Genomic DNA, 26,680 nt, shown 5'->3' on the forward strand with positions numbered 1-26,680 from the left:
TGAATAAAAAGCTCAATATTTATCAGAGAATAGTCGATGGGTTCAAGGATTGCAGCAAGGCCTATGTGTTCCGTCTCTATTTCTCTTGTTCACAAACTGTTACCCTGCATACAACCAGATCCACTTTAACACGTTGGCCAGCATTAGGACTTCAAAGGGAGTCGCAACACTTCTGACACCAAAGATTTTAATACTAATTATAGTCTTATCTGGTCCTTATGTTACTGGAGGATTTTCTTGGGTTGTGCTGAAAGGCTCTCTATTCTTCATCACTGAAAGACAAAACAAAGGTCTGCCCTTAGCTAAGAGTAGAGTCATAAATTGTGGCTCATTTACCAATACCAACAACAGTAAGTAATTCAGTAAGGGTATTTAAGCTTGCAGAGTCCTTTGGGGGTTTATTCTAGTTTGGTAAAGGTCTTATTTTCAAGTATTATCTGAATGGTTCCTGAGGTTTCGTATTGCTCCTTCAACACAGTGAAAGGTTTAAGTAGGGATCCATCGTACATAACGTCATAATCCATAGGAAGCTTTGGATTAAGCCATAGCCATGTTGAAGGGTAAGTACAATCTGACTTGTCGGATATAGGAAACCTCTTTTTTTCCAAATCCATCAAACGTAAGAGAATGATAAGAATTTTTTAACCCTTTGAGGTAGAAACGGGCAAAGGCCGACAAGATTAGGTAAAGTGCTAAAATAGAGCTCAGAATCAAAAAATAAACAGCTATTTACAAGGATTAAAAAATGTTGTGAGGAAAATAAAGAAAAGAGATTGATAGGTCTATGACTTTACTGTTACATTTTAAGATGAGAGAGACCATCTGGGGCAACACATGGTCGATTAAATTATTTGACATGAAAACCTGAATTTCGGCAATCCAAACTGCTGACCAGTCAGTGATGGTGTTGAGGAGAAAAACAAAACCATCGCACGATAATATTTGTGTTCAAAGAACTTAGACTGGACCCGACAGAAAATGTAGATCTCTTATATTTCATGTTCTGTCTGGTCCAGGCCTTATGGTTGGATGTTCACTGTCTTCTGACCGGATAATGATATCTTCATAAACATGCTAAAAAGTATGACTTGGTTTACAAGCGAGTGAGAATTGGGTCTAACTAGGTCACTCTAACACTTACTCATTGTGCAAATGAAAATTGGATTTTCTTTGTAGGTGGTTTTAAATCTGAGTTTGACACGTTGGTCTTCAAAATTGCGAACAGTGAACCACTACCAATTTTATGGTTTTCTTTGCACAGACATTTTACTATAATTTATGAGAAATCTTTGTAATTGAATGTTTGCTAAGCACGCTATAGTTCGTCTTCCAGCAAAACACATTCACTTTTTACCATAACAGGGACAATTAGTAATCAAAATTTGTTTTACCTCCAAATTAAAACCATTACCATGCAGAAGTTTACCAGCTAAATGGACAACTGTTGCTAGTAGATTCACCAGCTTTAGCTAGTTTAGTTAGTCCAACTAATACATTCAACATTAGCCCCATGATTCGGCAGAAAACAGCCTCAGTTTAAATTATAACCTATCCAGCTGACTAGCCACAGAATGTAAAAGAGACAGCATTTACTTGACAGTATCCACTTGATGGCTGCATACGTAATATCATTATAGACCGAGGTTAAGCTAACCGGTCTAGGCCATGATCTCACGCTAACAGACTGAGGCTAAAGCTAAAAAGTTTCTCCAAAAGTTTCACTGCTACAAAATCAGGCTTAAGCTAACAAGCCTCAGGAAAAAGACTGTATCCTCCCAATGACTATGAACAATGTTATGAAATGGAAACCATTTCTTCCCATTTGACGAGGTAGATCTATTAGTGTACTGTACCATATTTTAAGTATCTTAGATTGGAAAAATAATCCCTCTGGTTGCTGAGTTTATGTACTGGTTTATGTTTTACTTTTAAGAGTATGGGCTTTAAACATTAGGTCTAGTCTGGGCAACACTACTTTAGCATTAGCTAGGGTTGCCAGAGTGTACACTGAACAAATCCTTAGAATTATCTAGACTAATTGACTAGACTCATCCCAAGACATGTGCTAGCAAAGGGGTTTTATGATCACTGTTTAATCCCACATAGTATCACAGTCATGTCCTCTTTGACGATCAACTCAACATCTTCATCCTGAATATAACGTGCAAGTAACGCTTTGAAAACAGAGACTACTGCGTTTCGTTTTGGACATTCTGGACGTACCAGGAAGGATACATTCTCCCAGATTCCTGTTATAACCAACACATTTAATCATAAATGATCCCACCGTCAAACTCACACGACTAGCACAATGCAAAAACGTGCTCTCTCATGGCCTGTTTACAGCACAACATCAGCCCCATTCATGTACTGAAGAATCAACATGTCTAGTAAGGGTTTTTAAGCTATGATTGGACAGGTGCTGTACAGGCGAAGGGGTTGATCAATCAGTCAGGATGAACCATCAGTAGCTTCCATTTAAAACTATGATGGTGTCATGTTACAGTCTCATATCAGTCGAACCACGATAATCTCATTTTGCTTCGTATCATTTCTCTGATATTTGCCATGCTGTGAAACGCACGGATCACGTTACTATTGCACTCTTAACTGAACTGTGAACATTCAAAGTGCATCCTGTTGTTACCATGACTGATGATTAGGATGACATCTCAATACGAAGTGGTTCTTCCTTGTTGTTGCATGATGCAATATGTTGATATATTTATAATCTCTATAACCTTCCCCCTGCCTGTTTTCTAACTTCAAAGTGTTTACACGAGGAAACATTGAGGAATGGCTCATGTTCAAATCCTGCTGTTTACAGTGTTATTGTTCATCTTTTATGCACGACTGAATGTATGAATGTGGCTTTCTATACAATATTGTTGAAACGTTGTTTACACTGATCTTGTGCTTTACAGTTGTTCCAACATTTCTATCAGGTGTTTTATGTACGATGCAACAATAAATTTGGAATGCAACACAGACTGAAGAGTGAGTTTGGGTTTGTTATGATACTGGGTATGTGGATCACTACTGCCCCCTACAGTCACAACAGAGGACTACAGCAGCATCTTATAAGGTAAAATAAGCTCACTGATGTATACTGTGAACTCTCAACTATCTCTATTGTACTTCTTACATTATGTAATTTATATTTTTTACATTTGTATTTTGCACAAGTTACATATGAAGACACATTTTAAATGCAGGTGTATGAATAACTTGATTGAATATTTATTAATAGTCCAATCGAAGAGAACTTTTTCAAAAGTCACATTTTCATTGAAGGGCTTTCACTTGTAACATATTGTTTTAAGAGTTTATTTTTTAATTACTAGGACGTAAAGATAATCAAATACATCCCACATCTAAATATCACTATATTGTCAAATATTTAAAGAATTTGCACTGAGTATTTAAAGAACAGAAATCAATGTTTCAGAAGCAAGGCACTTTGACTAAGTATTTATTTTTGTCTAAAAAAAAACAGCACATTTCACATCAATACAAAACATAATCACACAGAATTGAAGGTCCTCAGAGATCAACACATTCACTGTGTAACTCCAATAAGCTTCACCGCTGGCAAAATGTTTCGTCTTGTTTTTCTGTAAAAAATATCAGAATTGTCTTTTCTTTCTGCAGTGTGAAGCTGTCTCTCTTCATGATTCACAATCAGCCGTCTCCAAAAGCACATATATTTCCAGGAGTGACATCAGACAAGATAAGAACCTTCTAACACTGATCAAAGAAAATATAAATAATATATTATTCTGTGTGTAGTATTGCAGCATCCAGTCTGCTCTGAAGACATAAAAGTCTCTTCTCAAGAGTTCATTTGATCAGGTACAAATCCACTAAATGTGCACTTCTGTAAGTATGTTCATTCAACATGTTTTCAGTCTCTGTGTTAAAGTTAAATGGAAACCAGCCAGGAAGAGTGCCAACACAGCAGAAAAACGAAACATCCCAACATCAGAGTGTGTAAGGGCTTCTTTCCTATCTTTATTCAAGACTCTGGTGTCTCAATTTGAGAGCATTTGTTATTGATTCCACAAACAGATGCCTTTGCACTCAAATAATCCCTGCTGGTGCTTACATTTGTTCGGCTTGGGCTCAGGAGTGCACAGAAGCACCCAGACTGAAAAAGAAGGGCTGAAGTGCAGGAAGGCTGTAAAAGTAAAATATATCTAAAAGAAGGCATAACTTTAGAGCACAAGAAAGAAAAATCGAGGTGAAAGCAGGGACTATTTTATTCTGACGACAGGATTCAGGTAGCTCTTCAATAAAGATGTGAAAAAAGACCAACAGGTGTCGATATCAAATCATATCGAAAATGTCAGGACAGCCTGACCCTGACATTTACAAGCGTTGCCCTTTCGCACATGCCCCTCGCAGCGGGAGATTTACCATGTCAGACACTAGAGGAAGGGAAGGCGGGGGGGGGTCCCGGGAGGCACATGACAGAAAACAACAACACTGCAACAATCCCCTTGTAATGTTAAGAACATTTTCAAGATGGCGCACGAGGCAACAGAGTCAAATGCTTTGAGGACAGTTTTGGCCTTTCTAATAATTATACACCTAATTGGATGTATTCACAGCTTAAATTAAGGAGTGCAATAAAACCTACTGGCTAGCAGAAAAGAGGATGAGTTGTTACGTTCACGAAGTTCCCGCCCAGCTCAACCTTTGATAAATCAAGCTGTTAGCGTTCACACATGAAGCTCTCCTGGACAATGTTTAGAACATTGCAGATACAGTCTTAATAAGCTACACGTGCAACTAGTTTTGCAAAACGAATGATTAGTGAAACTTACTACTATAGCTTGAAAACTATACTATAGCTAGCTGTTCTGGAGTTTCAGATCCCATGATCATCCTCAGAAAGGGGGGGGGGGGGGCTGTTTTTAGGTGGATAGTACTGATATTTTATTATGTGTCTATAAATGCTGATGTTTCCAAACAATACCCAAAACCACAGTTACGGTACATAAGAGCAAATGGGGATGTATTGAATAAATTAATTAAATGTGTGTGCTGATCATACCTGGATATATTTCGCCAGTAAAATCTGTCTGGGTCTCCCAACGGTCAGCGAGAAAAACTATAATTATCACAGTGCCATTTTTAAATATTTTCCCCTTATAACAAGGTAAGTGCAAAGTTGATTTCATCACATTATTTCTTCAAACTTCTCCTCCCTGATTACCAGTGACTCTGTTGGGTGCAATAGTCTCTTCCAAGACATGTGGACTTAAAAAGTCCGGAGCCTGTTTTTCTTCCACGTTTTTGGGGTTAAAACTGGTGCAGACGTTCTGATGGATCCTCTGCAGGCGGTCATTCCAGCAACCACATAAATTTTATAAAAATGTATAAAAAGATGAATAAATATGAAGGCGTGGATAATCAGTGTAGCTGCCTGTAAACTATAACCGTCCAATGGATGAAAACTCAAAATGTTGTTAAAGATGATCCTCACAAGGAACAAAGTAAAACTGTCGGGTGAATGTGGATCAGATCTGTTCTTTCATTGGTGCTGCTCGACTTAGCACAATAAACAATTCATTTTTCCCTTTTCTATCATCATAAACCTTGATGGTGCTGCATCACAAGCCAGTGGGCTGTAAATATGTTTTGATTCCTTTCCGGTCTGTTATCAAAACATCTTAACTCGCCAAATGATTGAATCTCAAAATGTGAAAAAGTGGATTCAGAAGTTGCCAAATCATCTCCACAGCCTACACCAGCCATTGACTTCTCTGTGTGAGTACCCAGTCTTAAAAGTTTGGCCGGTTCTGTAAAAGAGCCAACCATTGATAATTTTTTGCCAATATTGGCCTATCAGAGTTTACTGGTATCAGAATCTGTTATTTTGCTCTTTTTTGGCTCAATGAAAAAACACTTGGAGTTATTTAGAAAGTGTGACATTAAGTAGTCTGTGCTGCAGAGAGCGTAGTTTTGAGATTAAGATTTGTATGCTAATTTGTCTTTTGTTTTTTATGTCTTCATATCTACACCCCTCTGGCTTGTGATAGCACTCACCCCCCTGAAGAGACGGACCTTCCTTAAATGGACCAATCAGGCGTTTGCCATGAAACACATGTCCTTCTTTGAGTGTGTCTGCAAGCTGCCGGTTCTTGAAAGTGTCTTGGAGCACTGAACGCTGCGCTCTGGTTTCTCTCCTAAATGTGTGCGTTTATGTTTCTTCATGGTGTCTCCGTCACTGAAGGTGCGGAAGCAGTACGGGCAGCTATAGGGCCGCTCCCCCGTGTGGATGCGCAGGTGTCGACGCAGGTTTCCCCTCTGGCTGAAGCTTTTGGAGCAGAAGTTGCAGCGGTGCGGCCTCTCGCCTGTGTGCGTGCGCAGGTGACGCCGCAGGTCTGCAGACTGTGCGAAGGACTTGCAGCACCACTCGCAGGCGTAGGTCTTTCTCTTCTGTTCCAGGTGGAGTCGGAGGCTGCCGGCCCGGTCGAACACCTCGCCGCATCTAGGGCAGCGATGGACGAGCTCGGGGAAAGCAGCAGCTGCACCTTCATTAGTAAGTGTCAGCTTCTCATGAGAAGATTTCTCTTTTCGATGAGCTCTGTGTCGGTCTGAAAGCACCAGGACTGTCCTGTCTGAATCTGTTCTGATGTTCAACTGTTCCTGTGTGACTTGACCTTGTCCAGCCGCTGTCAAAGATTCAGCTTCACCTTCAGGTTCACTCACTTTGTATTCCTCAGGTTCAGCTTTGATCAGAACAGGTGCTGTGGCCTGCGACTCCTCTACTAGCACAGGTACAGCGACGTGAATTTTAGGGACGGACGGGGCAGAAGGATTCAGGGAGCAGTGAGGAGAAGGAGGTGATGCGTTCTGCAGTAACTCACTGTAAGGCTCAGGCTTCAAGACAGACTCCCTCACCTCAGCAGGCTTCTTCTGTCGTGGCAGGATTGCCGGCCCCGAGAACTTCTCGCTCTGCAGTGATGGGAGATGCAGAGAAACGACCTGCTCATGAGTCGGCTCGGCTGCGTCGGCCAGTGGGCGTTTGGGCTGGTTCAGGGTGGAGTCTGGCTCCTCTGAGCGGGATCTAAGCTGCAGGTCAGGTAACTGCTGCTGGTCTGAGGCTGCAAACCCAAGACCGGTTTTGGTCGTTCCTAGAACACCACACAGTAACACAACAGTTATCAACAAGTATCCTGCAGCCGGCTTCAGAGGTGGAAACAGTCATAGCTCTTTATATGTTAAAAGGTACAACAAGTATGTAAAGGTTTTATCAAGATTTCAACATACTAACAGTAACAGGTAAAAAATAAAATGTCAATAGTCATAATACATTTTTCCTTCCACTACCGTAAGTAAATGAATTAACCTATCCTCTCAGCTGTATCCTTTATTTTAGATCATGGCCTGTGTCTCCAACTTTAAACCATCATATATTGTTCTGCAAACTAAAATGTAGTATTTCTACAATTTATTAAGGAATTTGTATAATTGCATTTGTGCCTGTTGCATACAGAAATTAGAGCTAAACAGACAAATTCATGTAATAGAAACAGGAATGACTAGAAGTCAAATGAGCCCATGGAAGAATTACTTCAAGTTCGCTTCTCAATAGCACTAGTACTAACATTTGTAGAAAACCACATGGCAGGCTCTATGCAATTTACTACCAGTGTAATAAAATAAAATACAGTCATGACTTCACCCATAAACACATAATTATTTATGGATTCTGTTAGAACAAACATTGAAGGTTAATTCTGAGTATTGCTGCACAAAGAAGCAGCGCTGCTTTTATCTTTAACCTGATCAGCTAATGTCAGGATGTGGGTTAAGAGGAAGTAACATTAAATGCTAAGATCAGTATCTTTAAGTCCTTAAATTCAAGCGATTTAGAATATTTTACAAGGTGCCGAATTAAAGACTGGAACTTAGTTAGACTGGAAAAACAATGCACTTTTTGTTTCATTTCGATATTTGAGGCTAAATTACTTTGAGCGTTGAAACTGGACTATTTCTGTGGGGGTAGTTTGGAAGCTTGATCTCGGAGCTAGCTGACTAGCTGGCCCTTACTCAGCCACTCAGTCTCGGCCTCCAGCAGCAGGATGTCCCGCAGCTGCCTCCGCAGGCTCTCGTTCTCCTGCTTGGTTCGGGCGGTCTCCTCCCGGTACTCGGTCACCGTGTCCTCCACCACGTCGATGATCTCCTTCACCACCACCGCCAGCCGCTCCGTAAGGTAGGCGTTCAGTAGCTGGAGTTTGGTCATTTTGAAAACAGACTGCTGCAGCAGCATCCACACAGGAAACAGTGCAAGACAACAACAAACGAAACAGGAAACGGTTCTCGCGATTTGGATTGGTTCTCCGTGTTCCTTCAGAATAAAGTGCCTTCTAAGAAATATATACTGATTTTATTTTGTATTAATTCTACACGTTATTACACAAGACTTCACATATGTATTTCTTAAGACTAAATAAACTGATCATTAATAAATAATTTTATATGAATTTGTTTTAATATTCCACATCAGACAGAAACAAAAATCTGATCAGAGCCAATTAAAAACACTTCCCCACATACAAAGGGGCAGGCAACAGAAAAGTGGACAAAGAAAAAACTAACACACAAAGGGGCATCCCAAAACACACACACACACACACACACACACACACACACACACACAACCAGCTTGAAAATATGGAGCAGGTATAGTGACATACTATACCTGTACCTTATCTTGTGGCCTTGAGTGTAATAATAAATAATACTTATTTTAAATTGTATCTATGTCATTGCTCTGTGTTCAAAGACTATTAGTCATTTATTTACAGAGACTTGTTAAGTCTTCTGGGATAGAGTTTGTGATAATCAAGAAGAATATAAATGTATGGTGTGTAAGTTTGTTCACCAGAGAATATGTCGTCCTCTTACAAACAGCTAGTTGCTCCATGTGAAGCCCATTCTTCATTAGGAGGTTGGTGCTTTCTCCCAGTTAGTCATATCCATCAATTTAGTTAATAACCAGTTTGCCAGATTTTCAATTTTCGTTCTCAATACTTCACAATACAAAGAAGTTATTGTTCCACCAATCTTTATGTGCTACAAAGATCCAGAGCACGAGATGGATAGGAGCCCCAGTCTCCAACAGTCCGTTGCAATAACACTGATTTGTGCACTTCGTTTGTGGTTCCTCAGTGATGTCTTGTGGGCAGTAAAAAAAATCAAATCTATATAAGATTGGGTCTATTGTGTAATACAGGAATCAAATCTTTTTAATGGGAAATATTCTTCCCAGGAGTATGTTTATTTCCTGTGTCAGGATTCATATCGAGGGTTGTTTAAGGTTTAAGTATTTCACCATGCAGGAGTTCATATGGATGGAATTGACACAGATATTGAACATTGACACTGAGATGATTATGAAATTCATGACTGACACCTGCAACATATAATACTAAACTGAATGATTATCTTTATTACTGTCACTGCAGAATGTGGAGTGTATCTGGTGCATTGTTGGGAATGTGCTCCATCAGCAGAAAAACAGCAGGACAGGGACAGAAAAACGTGCGTCAAAACATCCACTGTCATCCAAGACCATACAGGAAAGGGGACCATTTTCCTTCAAAATAAGAGGAAACATTTGAGGTAACTGTCTTCCTCAGGTCTTATACTCAGAGGGTAGTTTTACAGCATACATACGGTATATCTTAAAGCTCTAATTATTGTACAACTTCACATGAAAAGCTCCCGTAAGTAGCCTTTAGTTGGTTATTAACTTAACTATTGATATCGATGATATGAGCTTCTATAAAGTTTTTTTTAACCCACTGCAGCAGGGTAGGTGTCAGGATCAACAGAACAGTTTTACTCTTACATTTTCTCTAAAAAGATTCACATTGGGTGATACATTTGACTGTTAAGAGAAAGCAGGATGAGCCTTTTTTGTAAAATAATAATGAATAAAAACACTACTTATTTTTACAAACCAAACATGCAAATGATGTATGTAGACATTTCTTTTTATTTTTTATGGTTAATACAAATACTTAAAATATGCAGTCATATACAAATAATATACATATCCATATATAATATATAATGTATATATATATATATATATATAAATTATAAAATTAGCTAAATTTCAACCTATCCCATCCTATTGTTTTTTTGTCAAATACTTTTGCCTAAATTTGGTGGCATAAATCACTTGTAGTAAAGTCATTTTATAAAGTGGTGCAATCACTTTTGCTTCACTAAATAATCTAGTTATTTTCTCCGATAATAATGGATCTTAAATCTACACACTAAACTTTTATTTTGAAAGGGTAGAAAAAGAACTACCTATAATATCCTCAAGCTTCATGCTGGGGGAGGATGGAGAGGGAAGAAGACACTGTAGTGAAAGTGCTGCCTCCTGCACACACACACACACACACACACACACACACACACACACACACACACACACACACACACACACACACACACACACACAGGCACACACACACACACACACGCACACACACACACACACACACACACACACACACACACACACACACACACACACACACACACACACACACAGGCACATACACACACAGGCGCACACGAGCACACACACACATTAAAGCACCCCTCCCTTTCCTTTTACCTCTTGCAGTGGAACAGACAAGAGAGCTGCTGCAGCGACATCCCACCGCTCTGCTTCATCTGAAACCAGAAAAACCTTGTTCATTAATAAAAACCAAACAGGTTCAAGAGCTTTTTTAACCTTTAAAAAACAAGATCTACCAGGTTTTTCATTAAGATTAAGATTTCATTATTTTTTATTTCTTAGTTCTGTTGCTGCATCTGCACCACTGGATTGTACCTCCTGTACCTCCTGCAGAGACACCATGAACATCAGCCTGCAGCTGCCTGTAGATTAGGACCAGGTAAAAATCTTCTTTTTTCACATGATGAGTGTGTTAAACATGTGCTTCTGTTGCTTCACTCACTCTGTGGGTGTGTTGGCTCCCTTCTGCTCGTCCTGCATCACTCTTTCCCTTTCCTTTTGTCTGCATTTGGTGCATTTGTACAGCCGGTGAAATCTGTTAATTATGTATTAAAATATGGTCGTATTCATGACGCTTTCATGGCTCAACGTCGCAGTTTTTAATCTCCCCAGCTCCTCATGACATAGTTTATCATTCTTATATTTTTTCCTGACACTTACAGGAATGATTCAGTCACATTTGAATATTTGGCTTTTATATAGAAACCCTATGAGAAGCCGGTTAGTCGGAGTCACTGTTTATTCTGCTCTTGCCATGTACTCGCTCTGTGGGGACATATGGTCAAAAAAAAGAGGCAGCAATGAAAGATTAATCAGTGACAATGAAAAAAATATTCAAGATGTAAGCACATTGGAGCCAATACTTGTAAATACTGACTTGTTTTTCATTCCTTTACAACCAAATCCTCCGTACTTTCAGTTTGTAGACCCAATTTGAGAGTTTGAATTGTGAAAACACATATGGATGTTTATTTGGTGCCCAAGAGCAGAAAAAGGTTTGACTTAGCCTTTGAGTGCGGAGACGGAAATAAGCGGGCAGATGGTTGTTAGACTGAGCTGTTATCCTAACGTGGATTAAAGTGTGTGAGGCGACAGGAACATGGCTGACTGTGTGGTCGGAGCGTGTCAGCAGGTTGAAGGTCGGAGCTGTGGAAAGAAGTAACAGACATGAGTTGAACAATGATCAGTGTCAGGCATGTCTTTCTTCTCCTCCGGCCAACGTGAGGTCTTACAAGGTCATTCAGATTTCAGTTTCATGTCTTCATGTCTTGGACTGAAGTCAGGAAGATGCTGCTGCTGCTGCTGATGATCTGTGGAGCAGCACCAAACAATCAGAAGAAGATGATGATTCTGCATGTTTTCTTGCATCACATTAACATTAAAAAGAAAAACAAACGTAAGATCCTCACTGGAGATCGGATCTTAGGTAATCTCCATGTGTAATGTTAGGATCTCCATATGGGAAAAAAAAAAAGTACTTAAGTCATTCTTAATGCAATTGTGAATCATGAACCTCTGGTTTGATTGGACGCATCCAGTTTTCAGAACATGATTAGACTCGGAGTCCATGTTGTTGCTAAGCCATTAAAACATTTTCTTGAAGGCTTACCTGCAATCAGAAGATATGACAAACCCTAACCCCCCCCCCCCCACCCATTAACCATGTGGTGTTACAGTGCAGCGCAGAAGAGCAGGGATTGTCTTTTCCCCCAGTCATGTACCCTCTTTGAATTTCTTTGGGGGAGGGGGGAGGTGGGAGGGAGGGCTGGGCTGGGGGATGTGTCTCTCATCAAGAATCAGAACCGGCTTTGTGCAAATCTTAGTAAAGTAACGAACAAACTTGATTGTGTTTGTTGCAACAGTAAAATTTAAGATTAGGAATATAGAATGTTAATTAATCACAATTTAAAATCAAACCTAAATGTACATTTTTAAGACACTGATTTACTTCAAATTATCAGAAATAATTCTCAAGTATTCCGCCCACCCCCACCCCCATCAGCAAGTAAAGTCTGCTTTCCCAAAAAAAGATTTGAAAGTTTAGCAGAGCTTCTGCTTTGTTTGAAGTAATCGATACTGGTACACATGCTGCAGCAGCAAGCGCAGCATCAGAGCCTCTGGATGCAGAAATCTGCTGCTGTGTGACGACAACTGAATATAAATACACACTCAGCAGACAATTCATCGAGTGCACAAGAGCTCAGCCACAAATACTACCTTTCAAATACAAAATAATGTTCATTTTTTTGTGGACTCAGTCAGAGAAATATTCATCAAAGTATCTGTTTTCTATTGAGGTTGTAGAGTGCAGAGGTGATGAACTAAACTGCATTATATTAGGTGTCCATCATTTTTGTTAAAGCTCCTTTAGGGGGCCAGATTTTTTACTTTCAATATGAAGCAGTCTTTACAACACAAACACACCACCTCAATTTTAAACATGAATTGGAACTTTTACCCCTTTGACAGAGTCCATTATGGAAAAATGAAAAGTGTCATTGTGTGAACTTAATGAGGCATGCAGTGAGTGTGTGTCCGAGTTAAAGCGCTACAAACTCAACAAAAACTCAATCTTTCTGCGATTTGAGTTTTGTGCAGCTCCGCCAACAAGAAATAAAAATTGATTTTTGTGCTAAAACAGATCTGAGGAGGCTGAATATCAACCTCTGCAATATGCAGCTTTATTTATATACTTTCCAAACTCACTGAGAGGCAGAATGGGCATTTAAAGTCATTACAACAAGTACTGTAGTTAATTACAATCTACACTTTATGTGCAAGAGATTTTTACTGTTTACTGCTCTACTTACATCTGATAGATTTATGTGTTTTACAGGTTTAGGATTTCACACATATAAAACCCTATATATCTAGTGACGATATTCATCCCTAGAGGATGGCAGGGTGACCAGATAGTGCTAGTTTAATTGGCAAGAAACATTGGTTATTCACAGTAGCTGTCATATTAATTGGCAAAAAGAAAAGAACAGGCAAGAAACTAAATTTACTTGGAAGGGAAAATGAAAATAGCGAAACAGTGAATAAGTAATTTTTCAGGTTTCCGTGGTAATAACTGTCAATCTGAAACATGCCCTGCTTTATCATCCATTCAACTCTGAATTAGAACATAATTTACTAAATGAACAACATGTTGTACTTCAGAAGACTTGAATTCAGAGACTTTGACCATAAACATGTTGACTGAAGTAATCAGTCAAGTGAAAAGTTGGCTGGTTCTCTCATAGACTTCTCCACAATCACCTACAGCGAACTATTAGACTGCAGGTTTAAGGTACATCAGCTTTGCTCGTCACTCCCGAGGAAGTCTACGTTCACTTAGTTTGTGGTCAGCCACAGATTTTAAAATGTTGTCGTTTCTTCCATCAGTGAAGTCTCATTTAAACACTTACACTCTCCGATCTAAACTGACTAACCCCCAGTTAGTCTGTATGTAATGGTGGAGTTGAATCAGCAGCTAAATGATCCTCCAACTCTGGCATGAAATAAACATTATCAAAGCACAGAGTCATTACTCTGCTCCAGCAGAGCTAAAAACAACAGAGCCTGATGGCTTTAATGGTTCCTGCTGATTTCCCTTCCTGCCTCATACAGTTAGTGTCCGAGGCCGCTAGATGCAGTCAACGCTGCTTCTTAGTGAGAAAGGACAGAAAGCAACAGCAGGTTAATTGCTGTGGGAGCTGTCTGTTTAGACCCCTACCCTTTTTCATAATATTCACAACTTTCATTATAGACCCTTCACCTTTTCTTCAGCTCTGAATGTGAATCAGAACGATCGGGGGGAAACATGAACACGGAATCTGTCCAAGATTTTGTTGTGAAAAAACTACAGTATTCAGATCCTTAACTCCAGATAAAGTATACAAAACTGTCAACGTCTCCAATTCAAGTTTAAGTCCTGCATTCAATACCTTAATTAAAGCTCAAGTGAGGAGTTTTTAGCTGATCAGAAAACAGACTGAAATGAATACTGGCATCTCTATGTGCCCTACTTAGGCAAATGAAACAATAATTGACAAGACTGTTTTTTCTATGTAGCTATTTTTACTGCCTGAAACTGCTGCTGCAGGGTCACTGTCAGATGAAGGGACTCACTCCTCACTGCTGAAACAGCCCATTTTTTTATATTTACCACTGGAAAGATAAGACATCAGTGTTGGTTACCAATGGACAGGTAAGAAATAAGGATGCTGAGACTTGACTTTTGTAAAAAAAAAAAAAAAAAAAAAAAAAAAACACTTAAAAAAAACATACAAACACACAAAATGAGAAAAAAAACATCAGATGTACCACTTTGTCCGCTTCAAAATCAACACGAACCAAAAGTGTCTTACAGAAACTATAAAGTTATAATACAGCAGATATGAAATATATCCAAACTACAAATATCATTGGGTGATGACTTTCTTAAAAAAGAGAGACAAGATTAACTCCCCCTGGACTCGTTGTGCTCTGCTCTGTGTTAACACTGACAGGACTTTCTTTAGCTTCTTTATGTGTCAGTCAGATGCAAAAAAAAAAAAAAAGTTTCATACATGTTTGTTTTTTTCTTCTGAAGCCCTCCCTGTCCAACCGTTCATCAGCTCTGTCACCCTGCAGGGATGTTGTCCGTAGAGTGTTTTCCCAAAAGTACAACAAGGAGAACCAACGCACTGTCCAAACTGAAGACATGACTCTGGTCTAAAATACTTAAAAGAAAACAGAACCAAATCAACTTTGAGCTGCATGTATAAATGGAAATCAGTCGTAGAAACAGCTGCATGCGGTTAAAACACTGAGGGAGAGGCGGGGAGGATGCGGAGCGCTGAGGGAGTTTTGTTTTAGTCTGAGAGACTGGTGCTAAAAGTACGACATACAATAATAATTATAATAATAATATATATTTATTTATTTATATATATATATTAAATATATATTTATATATATATATAAATATATAATAATAATAATTATACCTTTGAGCAAAACTATGAAGTTACTAACATAGAAGACATTAAAAGTATCATACATGCAGTAAAAAGGTAAACGTTGGTGTTGCAGTAATATTAAATTCACAGTTGTTGGATTTAAATGATTAGAATGCTGTAAAGGTTCAGAGTTGAGCTGATTTTTACTTCTTTAAAAGCTGTTATTGACAATTAAACCGTTATCATCTTTGAGAACCTTGTGTGAAAGTAGCATCGCTGTCCTTTTAGATACACATGTCTCTAGAAAGTCCACTTCTCGTTAGCTCAGAAAAACAGAAACTAGTTATTTCAACAAAATAATGATGTAATAATGCCCGCGGCTTAAAACATAGAACATAAAATATTAGATTTAGTCTTGTGAAAAAGAAAAACAAACATTTGTGATTATTAACAGCATTTGTGCAATCAATTTAAGCCAATTAATTGACTGGATTTCATTGGTCAATATTTCTTTACATCATTGTTTCGGAGTGATGGATCTAATCACTCTGATGAGACTCATCTAATGTTTAACAGGAAGTCAGTGCTTCTGAAACACCGGGAGCATTCACCGGTATCTGCAGAGGTCCTTTGAAGAACACTTGTATCTTGTAACATGTTTTGAATTACACTGCAGCTCTGAGCCCCTCAGGCCGCTGCTGCCACACTAACACCGAGTGTAACTCTGTAAGAAAAGACTGCAATTGTCAGCTTTTAGAGAGCGGGGCGGCACTGCATTGTTCACTCCTCGGGGGGAAAACAGTACAAGTCATCAATTGAGTCCTGGCAGGTCATTACAGTGTTCAGTGAGAGGGGTGCTGCAGTCCAGCCCCTCCCCCAAATCCGCTCTTTAGTCCACCTTACAGCCAAATCTACTGCATGCATACCAGTGACAGAAAAAGAAGACAATTCATGCACACTGGCCGAATGAATGGGAATAGTATAACTCATGAAAGAATCAACTGCTACAAATCACTTCAGGTACAACTGAAGTAATGTAGGCTTTGTACGTTTGTTTCCATATTGTGTTTTACATTCCTTTTGATTCAAATAAGCAACAATGTAAGTTCATTACATTACCTCCACCTACCATTTGTTCTTCTGTTGTGTTTTATGGCGGTTGTACGGTGGCCGGTAGGAGCAAAGGCTCGACAACAAATGACGTAGGCCTACAAGCAAATGCAAACATCCAAAACAAATGCAACGGCTGAAATGCGCTGCAAATGACACAAACGTGCGGCAAAAAGGCGTAACAACTCCATTAACATCAAATATGCTGCAAATACAGAAACGAAACAAGTCAAAAACAAACATATTCAGAAAACAGCTGCAAGAAGACAAGAGCTGCAAGTTCAGCCATTTCAACAGAAGTACTGCAGGCCTGTAGGTGGCGCTCTGTGGGACAGTTTATTCACTGGAGAGAGTAAGACCAGGCAAGAAAAGTCCTGCTTAGATGGGAAAGTTGCATCGTTGAACGACACAGAATAACATAATGTTACTGCAACAGGGAGATTTAAAGCGAGTCCGGCCTGGATTTTGACACCAAGGTCGGGACAGCCGAGCCGGGGTTCCGTGGCTGCAACCCCGTATTGCCTGGAGCTAGTTCTAGCTGTGGCGCTAATGAGCTCTGGCTCCAACAAATCCCTCTGCTCCTTGCTGTCATTCTCTTAACATCAGGAACGATGAGAGCCATAAAAATAATAATAATAACATCCAGGAGGAAGAGTTACATTTTTTAAAACTGTTCATCGTCGTAAATCGCTTTACAACGTTCCATTTGACTCAAGACTGACTATGCAGCAACTCATACTCCAGGCTGCCGCTCAGATCAATGAGCCTCTGCCACAGGGATCTAACATCCATACTGCAGAGAGAGGAAATTTTTTTTTTATCAAACACAAGATCGCAGGAACATTTATTGAAGTGGAACGGATTCAAGATGGAGGAGATAAGATAGGAAGTGCAGGAGACTGAATTATTTACAGCGGTCCAGCTGCATGGATTGAAGAAAAGTCTGCATTAGAATATTACATTAGGAAAGTGATGTGTGGCACTATATAACTATTACTCATTATCATTAGAAATAATAAAGCTCGTTCATAGTTTTAAAAAAGATAAAGATCAGTATGGTTTTGTGGTAAAGATTTCAGAGGTTTAGGGCGCTGGTGGCGCAGTGGTTAGTGTGCGCGCCCAGTGTACGGAGGCTATAGTCCTCCATGCAGGTGGATCAATGTTCGAATCTGTCCTGTGGCTCCCTTCCCGCATGTCACCCCCAACTCTCTCTCTCCCTGATTTCCGACTCTACCCACTGTCCTATCTCTCCAAAAGAAAAAAGGCACACAAAAACAAAGCTATCTGGGGTTTAGTTCCACAAAGCATTTCAGTATCTGTATCAAGAAATGTTGAAATGCAGAAAACTTATTACATTTTTATTCTTGAATAAAGTGCACAAGTTGATGTCTCAATACAGACAAAATACAACAAGTTAAATTGAAACCTTGAAGAAACACAGTAAAACATTTATAAAAAAAGAATGGATTGAACACCGCATATTGAAAAGTGGGGAAATGATACATGCCACTGCTGATTAGTCAAAACCTCTGACACTTCAGCCAATCAAGAGAAAGCGTAGTTCAAAGCCTTTTTGCAAACCCTTTCAAGGAAACATGTTCTTCAGTCTGAATAATGTAGCAAAATGGTGCACACTTTTTATGTTACAGGCACACTGACAAAGGGTCTGCAGTGTAAAGAACAATAATTGTCACCAAGATGTAGTGAAGTAGAAGGATTGAAAGTTCATGGATCTCAATTTGTGCTGAGTACACTACTTGAATAAATTCACCTTAACCTTGAATTCTTACAAGAGTCAAAGTTGTCCATCTTTATTAAAATGCCGTAAAAGTATAATCAGTGCCATCGTTCAGTGTAAAGACTGACAGATTAATATCCCTCCTCACTTTCACTGATGCTGATTCATGTATATGTCACGATGGTTCTGGTTTTAAGAGGCATTCAGTGACGTATGAGTCTAAATAAACTCCATCAGTGACCTGGTGACCTTCAAACAAACACAGCCTGAGCTCATGTCCACCTACTCACAAGGCCAGGAGCCAGAAACCTCAGCAGCTGGCAGCAAGAGGCAACCTAATCAACCCACACACATCCCAGATCTGTTATATTTATATTATGCTTCAGGTTACAAAAACCTTCTTCCTCTCCTTCTTCTCCTTCTTCTTCTTCTTCTTCTTTTGACGACCACAGTAATCATGTTGTCGATTTTGGCACTTGAATTTGTGTAACCTCAGTCATGGTCAGAAAATGTGGAAGTTTCTGAAGTTTTTCATTCCATTATTGTGTCAAACAAACATTTATATGCCCAGCCTGCGTGGGCTCACATGACATCACGAATTGAAACGCTCCAGGATCAGATTGCATAGTAGGTCTCTTCATTGTCATGGAACAGAAAAAGAAAGCAAAAGCAAGATAAAGCCTAATTAAAAAGACTATCATGTCTTTTGTCCAAGCTTTTGAGACAAAATTAGCAATCCTAAACACATCAAACATTTAACAGTTTGCACATCTGTCCACCTCAATATCATCATATTTTGTGAAATCCAAAAGAAACTGGGACTCACTTTCTACTTCTTCCAAATCACACTTCTCACAAAGTCTGTTTTCCTCTAGAATATTTTTTTTATCGACTAACCTCGATGGCCAGAGGAAGAATATCACATCTCGACTGTGCGAGTTGTGATCTTAGATAAACAACATGTTACATATCATTATTTTGGATCTGTACATATGTCCTTAGTTTTGGCTTTGACAGATCATATTTCAAAGTATTTCAGTGTATCTTTAGTTCCTGATGAGTCCTACCTTGTGTTTGTACGAGTCCTTAGACTCTGTGTGTGTCTTTGTTTTCGTGTATAGTTTATTTTTGGTTCGGCGTCAGGGACTTAAAAGAGACGTCTGTAAAGTCTAATAATGCTCTTGCATTATTGTGAAGCACTCTTAATATTCTCTCAAATCTCCTGACTTGAGATTTCAATAACACTGCAGTTAATAAGAAAAGGACCAACAGAATCTGTATAGGACCAGTGTATCATATATCCACTTTGCAGCAGGATGTCAGTAGAAATGATCTTAGCCACATAGAACTGACACGAGAATGCACCAGTCTCCCTTTCTGAAAAAAACCCCTCATAAACCATCCACTGTGTTGTGTACAGTTCATGAAATTGACAGGGCTTAGCTTCTATCTTATATAGTTCAAAAGTACAATATGTTAAAGGTCACATATTATGCAAAATATACTTTACTAAGGTTTGAAAACAGTAAAATGTGTCCCTAGCCTGTCTATAAACCCCAAGGGGGCACTTTGTGCTGACATGTTTATTTAATCACACAATGCTTCGATCTAACCAACCTTGGTCAGGGCATGATGAACGTCGGTTAGACAGAAACGTCATCAGGTACCTGATGGAGGTCAGATGAACCGAGAAGGAAATGTATCCTGATTGGCTTTTTATGATTTAAACAGCCAATCAGGATCAATAGTAATGAACTCTTAACACCGTGTCTTTAATCCGTTTCAGAGTGCAGCCTGCCTTCAGCTTCTCTTCCCCTCTTCGCTCTATCGTCACCGTCTGATGGCCACAAGTCCCACCACTGCCGCCACACAGTCATCCAGCAGCATGGAAGAGTCCCAGCAGCCACACCAGCCAATCAGCACACAGCAGGACGGAGAAGCCCATCATGCCACTGTGACTTCTCAACCAGTCTCTGCGGAGCAACAAGCACCAACCTCAGACGCTCCTGATGGAAATCAAACAGGAAAGGGCAAAGACATGGACCTTCTTACAGTGATGGATGACAACATAGAGACCAGTAAATATACCTGTGCATGAATCTCCATGGCCACCATCCAAAACTCACTTTTCTCCCCATATTTCATTCCACTCTTCTTCTTCTTCTTCTTCTTCTTCCCCTTCCACTCCATGTTATTTTTCTTTTTAAAGTTGAGAACTTCTGCTTAACATTGGTAGTTCCATTATCTCTTTTTTTGAACCTCTAGTTCATTATCTGTCTGTATTAAATGCTGTACTTTTTACTTAACTACATTTAGCAACTGTAAACAGTGATGATAACAAATAAATCTTATCTATTGAATCATAATATAACTCTGTCTTAGGCTCCCTAATGAGTACTTCTACTTTTTGAAGAGTGTCTTCTCTGCTAACTTCTTTTATTCCAGGTAATGGCGTTGGTCCCGTGAGGGTCGACTCCTCTCCCACAGTGTCCTCTGTGTCGCCCAAACTGCACGCTAAACCCGGGGGCCATGCCAACGGTCGGTCTGGTTTGGGCAGCCGGTCCGGCTCGGTGGTGGGGGGCTCACCAAGGCCCTCACTCACCCGCCAGCCCAGTGCAATCACAGAGGCCACTGTGGATGGGTCCAAGCCAAGGGACTACCTGATACTGGCCATCCTGTCCTGCTTCTGCCCCTTGTGGCCCATCAACATCGTAGCCCTCACCTTTTCCGTGATGGTATGACTTTAGACTCTGTCTATTGATAAGAAATTAGAGGGAAAACCCACTAATTATAATTTGATAACAATATGATTTTTTTTTAAAGTTAAGTAGTTTTCAACAGATTATCATATTTTTCTACTTCAAGTAAAAATGTTTTCAAAGAAACATAAACATTTCAAGACTGTCAAAGTAAAATAAGTTGACTTATACTTATTATGATGGTTCTGCTAAAACAGACTCAGACTTATGTAGAAACCAATCACATTTTTCAAGTTAGAGTACCTAAGCTTGTATCAAGAAGCATCATTGTGATGGGGAAAGATCAAAACAAGACATTTGTTTGCTAATTTACACGTTATATATCATCTGCAAAACTATTTTCTCAACACCACTATCTTTACTACAGGACATTAGTGTTGATCCAACTAAATCCTTTTTTCACTGTTTTAAGTCCCGAAACAGTTTACAGCAGGGCAACATTGACGGAGCGCGACGTCTGGGCCGTAATGCCATGCTTCTGTCGGTTGTCTCCATCTTGGGAGGGATCGTCATCATCACCACCGCCATTGCCTTCAACTGGGGATGTAAGTAGCATGCCATCAAAACTGCAGTTTTAGCTTTGGGTGTTTTATACCTGCGAGATTGAAAAATCCAAAATTTCTCAGGAAAGAACAGGTCATGCTTCCTTCTGTCTCAGATACATACACAATTAAAATCCTGGCTTAGTTTGAGGTAAATGATATGTATTTTATCAAGTTGTTCTCATTCACTGTTGGTACTTATACTAATAAAAGTAATGCACTATAACTTGATCATAACTTACATGAAGCAACTGCATGGTCATCCATCCAACCACGGTCAGGTAAAAGAGTAAAGAGCACTTGAATAAAGTATAACTATGTGTTAGTAAGGAGGGGTACCTTGAAACCAGTACTTAAGGGGAACAGTTGTTCAGGGAACCTTGAGGGACACCTTAAACAAACTTAAAAGTAACCTTAAAACAGAAAATAAGTTGACCTTGAGAAGGATAATTAAGTAAGGTACCTGATAATATATGCAAGGGGAACCTTGAAAAGACACTCCAAGAAAGAGCAGCTAAGGGTACCTTGAAACAGAAGCTAAAGGGTATCCATAAATAGTATTTTAGGGTACCTAACGAAACGGTTAATCTTAATTTGGGTTAGTTTACAAATCAGGACAATCCTACTTCACGCCTCAATTGAAAAGGCAGCTGAAATAAAGAACTAGCACTTACCCTTTTCCAGGAAACAGGCAGAAAATAAAATGTAGACAATTTTTGTTGTCAAAGATTCTAGTTCGCCTCTAAATTCCTGTGTCATTCTGTATTTTCTCTGTCTACAGTGATATTAAAATCCTGATTAAAATGGGGTTGTATTGCAAGTCTGACTTGACGACAACATCTGACCGACAAGACACTGCTCCCTCTGATTTTCTGAAGCACTATCCTTCTCAAGCGCCTGCAACAGATGAAAACAAATCTGTTCGTATACTTTGCTGTTGTTTCTTGCTGCACGAAGAGCATGGTCTGCCTGACGCTCTACCTCCGACACAACCCAACGACCAACCCACTCCTGAACCTATGCCCGACTTGGAAACAAAGAAAAAAAAGTTGGATCATGAAATGCTTATATTATTCTTTAGTCACAGCTTATCTCCTCAGACCACTTTTCTCTTTGATGAAGAAGAAAGGTCTTTTTGTCATGGAAGCATGTCTATGGAAATGGGATTTTTTTTTCTGACCTCTTAATGAATCTCAGTGCCACAGGTCCAGCAATAAGCAAACTGAGGGATGTGGTTTTCACTTTTTGATGCCAAAAAATGAGAAAATGTGCTGAACTGAAGCTGGAAAAATCCTACTAAGTGCTTGTTTAATATGGACTGAAGAAGATACTGTGAGAGTCTCTGGACTGGAAAGGCTGGAAACAAACAGAGTGACCTGTTTTTTTTTTTTAGAAAGTTGTGGATTGTTTCTTCAATCATCTGTTCCTGTAGGTGTTTGTGGTGCACACATGCACATGCATATGTCACTCACTATAAAGCTATTTTGAATTTTAAATAACTCTGGGTTTCACTGTGTAAGGGATAATGTATAGTGAGAGCGTTGTTATAGCGGACTTGAGCCCCGACAGGTTGAGAAGAACCCCGACGCTAAGCAGAACAAAAACACAAATAAAAATAAAACAGTTTATCACTATCAACAACAGACCTTCATCTTAAATAAATGTCAAAGGAAATTCTATTTCATACTGTCCGTTTCATCGACAGATTCAAACCAACATTGTGTGCTAGATGTAGCTTAGTCCTACTTTAAGAAGTGGATGAATCCACATTTGTTGTTCTAGTGAACACTGGACTATTAGTTGCAAACAGATTCACATTGGTTTGACTCTGCACATAACGTTTGCTGACTATAAAAAAGAAAAGAAAATCAACAGACACTTGTTTACTCTGCTACAAAGACTGCTGCTCATATTTGTGTTTTCCATATGTAGTTGATTCCATCGTTCAATTTGAATTTCTTTGGTTAACGTGATTTTTATTTTATTTTTTTCAACGGGCACTTGTTTGCTGCCCAGAGGAAGAATCTTGCGGTCTTCATTTTTTATTCATTTTGGTTTGCTCTATTGCTGCTACAGTAGCTTCTTCTATGATTAAAGCTGCCAGCTGCTGTTTGAATCCCCCTGGTAGTGTAGCAAACACAATACACTAAACAAAACATCACACCCCTCCCAGAGCTCCTAGAGTTTACACATTAAAAGTATAAAACACGGATTTAAGTCTTTTGCACACTCAGTCCGCTGTACAATCAATTCAAATCAACACGTGCGGCTGTATCTATCTCAAAGAGGGTTGTAGGACAGGCTAGTAGAGTACTGTACTGTAGATGTGGCATCCCCCACTCGAACCTCTTTAGAAAGCTCAGATTGGTTAGCAGTAAATCAGCGGACCTATTTAATTAAAGACATGGGCTTTGTTTAAAAAGGTCTTATAGAGAGAGCCAATGTCTAGCCCACTGTTCATTAAACTTCTTGGTACAAGCTCTTATTAAGCATTTCTTTGATTTGACCTTTCTATAGGAAGTGCTATTTGAGTTAAGTGTTCATTGTCCAAGAACAATCAAATACTCTTAATGAAAACATTTGGGATTTCAACACACTTTTGGAATAATGGAAAAGCGAGTTAAGAGACAGTCTGTTATGAAACCCTCTCTGTCAAGCTGGTCACCCTTTAAGTATCTGTCCAGGGCTTATGGGACATAGTGTTGGTAACACTGCTGAAAGAGAAATATTGCAAAAGCTGTGTTCTTTTTTTTTCCCATCATATGCTAAAATAAGACGTTAGAATGTATTGTCTCTCAATATCTCTCTTCATATCTATAAGCTGTGGTCAATGGGACTCTTAAGTGCAGCTCTGTGCCTGTAAATGATTCCAGCTCTGAGTCCCTCTGATTCAAACCTACTTAATTAATTTATCTGACCACAGTAAGTGCAGCGTTTTCTACTTAAGTGACGTGAAGTGATCGGCGGTTCGACGCTGCTCCCTGTGATCTCCAGGCCCTCTATTCATTTGGGGGCTTACGTTTACATTCACACCGCAGATCTGGACTTGCGCTGACTGTGTTCCTGTGCACCTCCACGTGATCTGACAAGAGATGGATCTGCCTTATTTGTCTTCATATGTTTTTTGATTTTCTGACTAGTCTTTTGATTCTAGTCCCCACACCGAGCCTCGTCCCCTTTGTCTTTGAAGACATCATTACTGTAGGAGATTATTAGGCAATTGTCCAGCATTTAAAGTTCCTGAACAGTTTTCCAGGTTAAGTGGCCTTTGGTCTGGAATCAAGAGAAACACACCTTTTTTTCAGTTGAGAGTTCAGATCATGTCCCAGTTGCATTTTACACATTGTTTTTAAATCTTATCCAATATTTTTCCTCTGCCTGCCCTTTTACTCTTCTGTCCTTTTCTTTATGTCCACTAGTTTTCAGCAGCTCGTTTTTTATTCATCCGTTCAGCATTGTTGGTCTCAATAACAACAAAATTGCCTGTAGCTAATATGACGGTCTGTTTTGATAGTGAAATTAAATCACTAAAAGAGGATCCTATGGTATTTGGTCATTTAACAAACTTTCAGATCAGGATTTTTGTTCTGAAATGAACATCCTGCAGCTTTAAAATGTCCTGGAACATGTTGAAACATAAAAAAACTCTCTTGAACAAGCTAGCTTAAACCATTGTGGCGTTGTGACACCTTTTCACGGTTTACGCCGCTGTATAACAGCTTGATTTACATTGTCAAAGTGCTCATCTTGTCCTTGTCAAATCAGCTTTGTCTCAGCTTTCAGAGCCTCAGTGTGACGCTGTGCCAAACACCTGAGTGTGTGCCAACCTGCACAGGAAAAGCCCTCACATTTCTATTAGCCTGTTATGTGTAAAGCTAACAGACACTCTGTGGACGTACTGCGTTGGGGAAATAAGCTGTTGTTATGGAACAAAATCAGTCTGTATTTACTATAACCTATGCATGTTTACAGTATTTATTACCGGATGCTTTTACATGATACTGTAGCCTCATTTAGCAGGAAAGCTAACTGAGTAGCACTTTGTATATAGAAAGTTTGGGAAATTGTGATAAATCCACCAAGTTATGATATCCTCTTTTTCTCTACACCTCTACGCTACCCACTCCTGTACTGTATGTAGCATGCCTGTTTACTATTCACATTATGCAAATAAAAGGTCCCAGCTCGATGTCAGTATGAATGCTAGCTTCCCTGCTATGGTTGTGTACTGTACACGGTGTTGTATGGATTTTGCTTGCGCTACTTCTCAGAGTTGCCTATAGTGTTTATCAACAAAGCCTCACATTGTTTCTATCAGATAATTTTACTGACTGTTAAATCCCTTGTGCTGTTGTTTGTTTCGCTTTTTTTTTTTTCTGTGTTATTTGATATTTTCGCTGCTTACATTTTAATCACTGTATTTATGTGCAGGACTTAATTGTGAACACGGTTCCGCATCAGTACAGTCATTTATCTTTAAAGCAACTGGTAAAAGTGCTTTATCTTAAAGGACTCCTACAATATCAAAGCTGCCAATTACAATCAAATTCACTTAAAATGAATAAAAATTAAATGATGAGTCATAAAATAATCAAAATGAGTCAACCAGCTTTTCATAAATTGAAAGAAGCTAACTAAAAAGAGTCTAGAGTAGTCACTGTTAGCTAAGAAAACTCCAAAAGCCTGCAACACAAAGGTAATATATTTAAGTTCTTTTAAACTCGCTGCTAAAGCAACAGACAGTTTTAACGCTAACTGAAATACCAGTATTTAAATAAGACAACACGCTCACCAAACCAGCTGTTAAGTAATGTGTACAAGTTGGAATTGAAACCAAGTGAATGGGTAAATTCTAGAGAGAGAGGCAGTAAGATTACATTTTTAAAAAACGGCCTCCTTGCAGTCATGGTTGCTAAGCAGATGCACCGCGTTAGTACAAAACAACGTACTTTCTACAGTTTCCACAGAACCTTTATTTTCAAACAAAGCAGTGTACATAGATGCTGTATTTTGTGGTTAATTAGATGTTCACTTTTGGTTGCACCTATGAAAAA

The 26,680-nt window shown here is 39.3% G+C and overlaps 2 protein-coding genes across 3 annotated transcripts; one reads left to right on the forward strand and one right to left on the reverse strand.

Annotated features, from left to right (window-relative positions):
• Positions 1–3,455: 3,455 nt before the first annotated feature.
• On the reverse strand, positions 3,456–8,334 carry LOC132995679 (zinc finger protein 768-like). 2 transcript variants are annotated; one of them, XM_061065779.1, is made up of 2 exons: positions 8,062–8,318; positions 3,456–7,142 (listed from the first exon to the last, which is right to left on the reverse strand). In XM_061065779.1, exons 1-2 carry the CDS (start codon positions 8,279–8,281, stop codon positions 6,088–6,090), a joined length of 1,275 nt encoding a protein of 424 aa, XP_060921762.1. In that variant the 5' UTR covers positions 8,282–8,318; the 3' UTR covers positions 3,456–6,087. The 2 variants fall into 2 exon arrangements, 1 of the variants encoding a protein (XP_060921762.1); XR_009677047.1 differs by having other exon boundaries at positions 7,018–7,142; positions 7,981–8,334.
• Positions 8,335–10,640: 2,306 nt separating this feature from the next.
• Positions 10,641–23,789, forward strand: LOC132954079 (trafficking regulator of GLUT4 1). Its single transcript, XM_061026533.1, has 6 exons — positions 10,641–10,931; positions 20,112–20,403; positions 20,771–21,060; positions 21,497–21,629; positions 22,408–23,348; positions 23,427–23,789. The coding sequence occupies exons 2-5, from the start codon at positions 20,166–20,168 to the stop codon at positions 22,422–22,424; spliced, it is 678 nt and encodes a 225-aa protein (XP_060882516.1). The 5' UTR covers positions 10,641–10,931; positions 20,112–20,165; the 3' UTR covers positions 22,425–23,348; positions 23,427–23,789.
• The last annotated feature ends 2,891 nt before the right edge of the window (positions 23,790–26,680 follow it).

This window comes from Labrus mixtus, chromosome 20 (genome assembly GCF_963584025.1).
Source record: "Labrus mixtus chromosome 20, fLabMix1.1, whole genome shotgun sequence".
In the NCBI taxonomy this organism is placed as follows: Eukaryota; Metazoa; Chordata; class Actinopteri; order Labriformes; family Labridae; genus Labrus; species Labrus mixtus.